Here is a 1,842-nt window from a genome sequence, read left to right as displayed (position 1 = left end):
AAAAAATAATTTTTATACAATACTTTATTAGTAAACAATATATAATTATACCTAGAGTACAATGGTATATTATATTAACGTACTTACCTCATCCGATTGATAATCTCCTCCGGTAACCAAACCATGTCTTCTAAAATATTCCCAAGCTTTTATTGGGTAGCCTCCGTGACATCCAAACCCGCACCTATGGCAACAAAATGTTAGTTCCTCTGCTGACAATAATTCATTGAACTCTCCCTCCGTGGCTATACATAAACGGTCAGCAAATGCTGAACTTGAACTTAATGCCTAGAACAATACGGTAAAGTCAACTTATTTCGTCAATACAATGTCATCGTCGTGCAAACAAACGTACCCAGCATGATCCGCAATTTCCTTGATCGCGAACCTTTCCAATTGTACGACAATGTTTCCATTTTTTCCTAGCATCGAACTTAGATGGTATTCTATGACATAAGTTATCGTAAGCCTCGTCGTGTGTTTTAAATTCGCTTAATTTGGTTTTTTTGGCTAACTCTACCCCTTTGGATCCCAAAAGTTGTAAAATTGTCTCTTTCGTTGTTTTAGGATCAAAATTATGGCCCGCCTATAGTTAAACGACATTTATCAATATTAATATTATTATTCTATTTTTCAGCAAATAAATTAATTTTTGTGCAATCATCTTAGAAATATACATATTATACTTTATTCGTATAAAATTGCATGTCAAATAGAACGTTTGCTGTGTCTATAACATGTTATTCCTTTACCACTCATGCGTATCAAAACTGATTAATTACTCTCTTAAAGGATTCTCAATGATTTTTTGAAAACATTAAAGCTCTAGATTATTCTTTCTATAAGTTAAATTATAATAATATTATGAACTTAACTTCATTAAAAAAATAAAATGTAAAATTTTTTCTGTATATTAAATTATATTTTTCCCAACAATTTAATATATATGTCCTCGTATATATATATATATATATATATAATATGTATATATTTTCAGTATGTTATTCTTAGTCAATATTTTTAATTTACTTAATTCGTTACTAATTTTTTTGTATCTTTAAAATGATATTAAAATGCTACAGTAGTAATATTATAACACTCCTACTTTGATGTACAACGAAATTTTGAAAAAAGTCAGCCGCTTGACAAAATATTTTTTCTTAAAAATAAGGTTTCTGGTTTTTAAAATATAAAATGTTTGGATTCTCAAATTACATTCAAAAATAATTATTAACAAGTATAACGATTTTAAATGCTTATTCTTGTGGTTGAACTATAAATAAAATACCTATACCGTATTTAATATAATTTGCATAACAATAAATTACTGGAATGAACAATATGTACCTACTTTGATTTATAATTTTTCATATTAAGAATGTATTTATAGTTATGATTAAACGTTATATTACCTTCCAAGTCGTTGCTTGTGAATTGATCTGATCGATGTAATCTTTCTCCAAAAAATATGCCTGTTCTGTTTGATACACGCTGAACAAAATTACCGATAGCAAAGTGCAAAGCCGAGTCATTGTAGTGTTGTTACAGTATATTTGAATATTTTATTAAGAATCAAATGGCGTTCGTTGTTACATTTACAACGGCATCTAATGATTCTGTTATTCTTTTTAGAGTATTTATATGATCCAATCACCGATTGAAGTACTTGGTAATATGGTGGAAATTATTTATTTAAAATATGAAACACTTAAAGATTATTTGTGTGTGATGTGTTCTAAGAAATAATAAAACAAATAACAATCTTTTTCAAACCTTATCGAATTTACTTCCAAATACGTAAAAAAAATTGTGTTTTATACATAAGAGTGATTTGTCATAGAT

The 1,842-nt window shown here is 27.7% G+C and overlaps 1 protein-coding gene across 1 annotated transcript; it reads right to left on the bottom strand.

Moving 5' to 3' along the window:
• Window positions 1–87: 87 nt before the first annotated feature.
• Window positions 88–1,625, bottom strand: LOC112681457 (cathepsin B-like; the record flags this gene model as incomplete). The annotated part of the gene is given in 3 exon segments (XM_025551706.1): window positions 88–288; window positions 356–586; window positions 1,413–1,625. Coding segments are annotated over 3 exon segments (552 nt in total), but the record flags the coding sequence as incomplete, so codon positions are not given.
• Window positions 1,626–1,842: the final 217 nt, after the last annotated feature.

This window comes from Sipha flava, unplaced genomic scaffold, assembly GCF_003268045.1.
Source record: "Sipha flava isolate LNK unplaced genomic scaffold, YSA_version1 19146_pilon_pilon, whole genome shotgun sequence".
Lineage (NCBI taxonomy): Eukaryota > Metazoa > Arthropoda > Insecta > Hemiptera > Aphididae > Sipha > Sipha flava.
The sequence above is the reverse complement of the archived record's forward strand: the minus strand, read 5'-3'. Positions and strand labels throughout refer to the sequence as shown.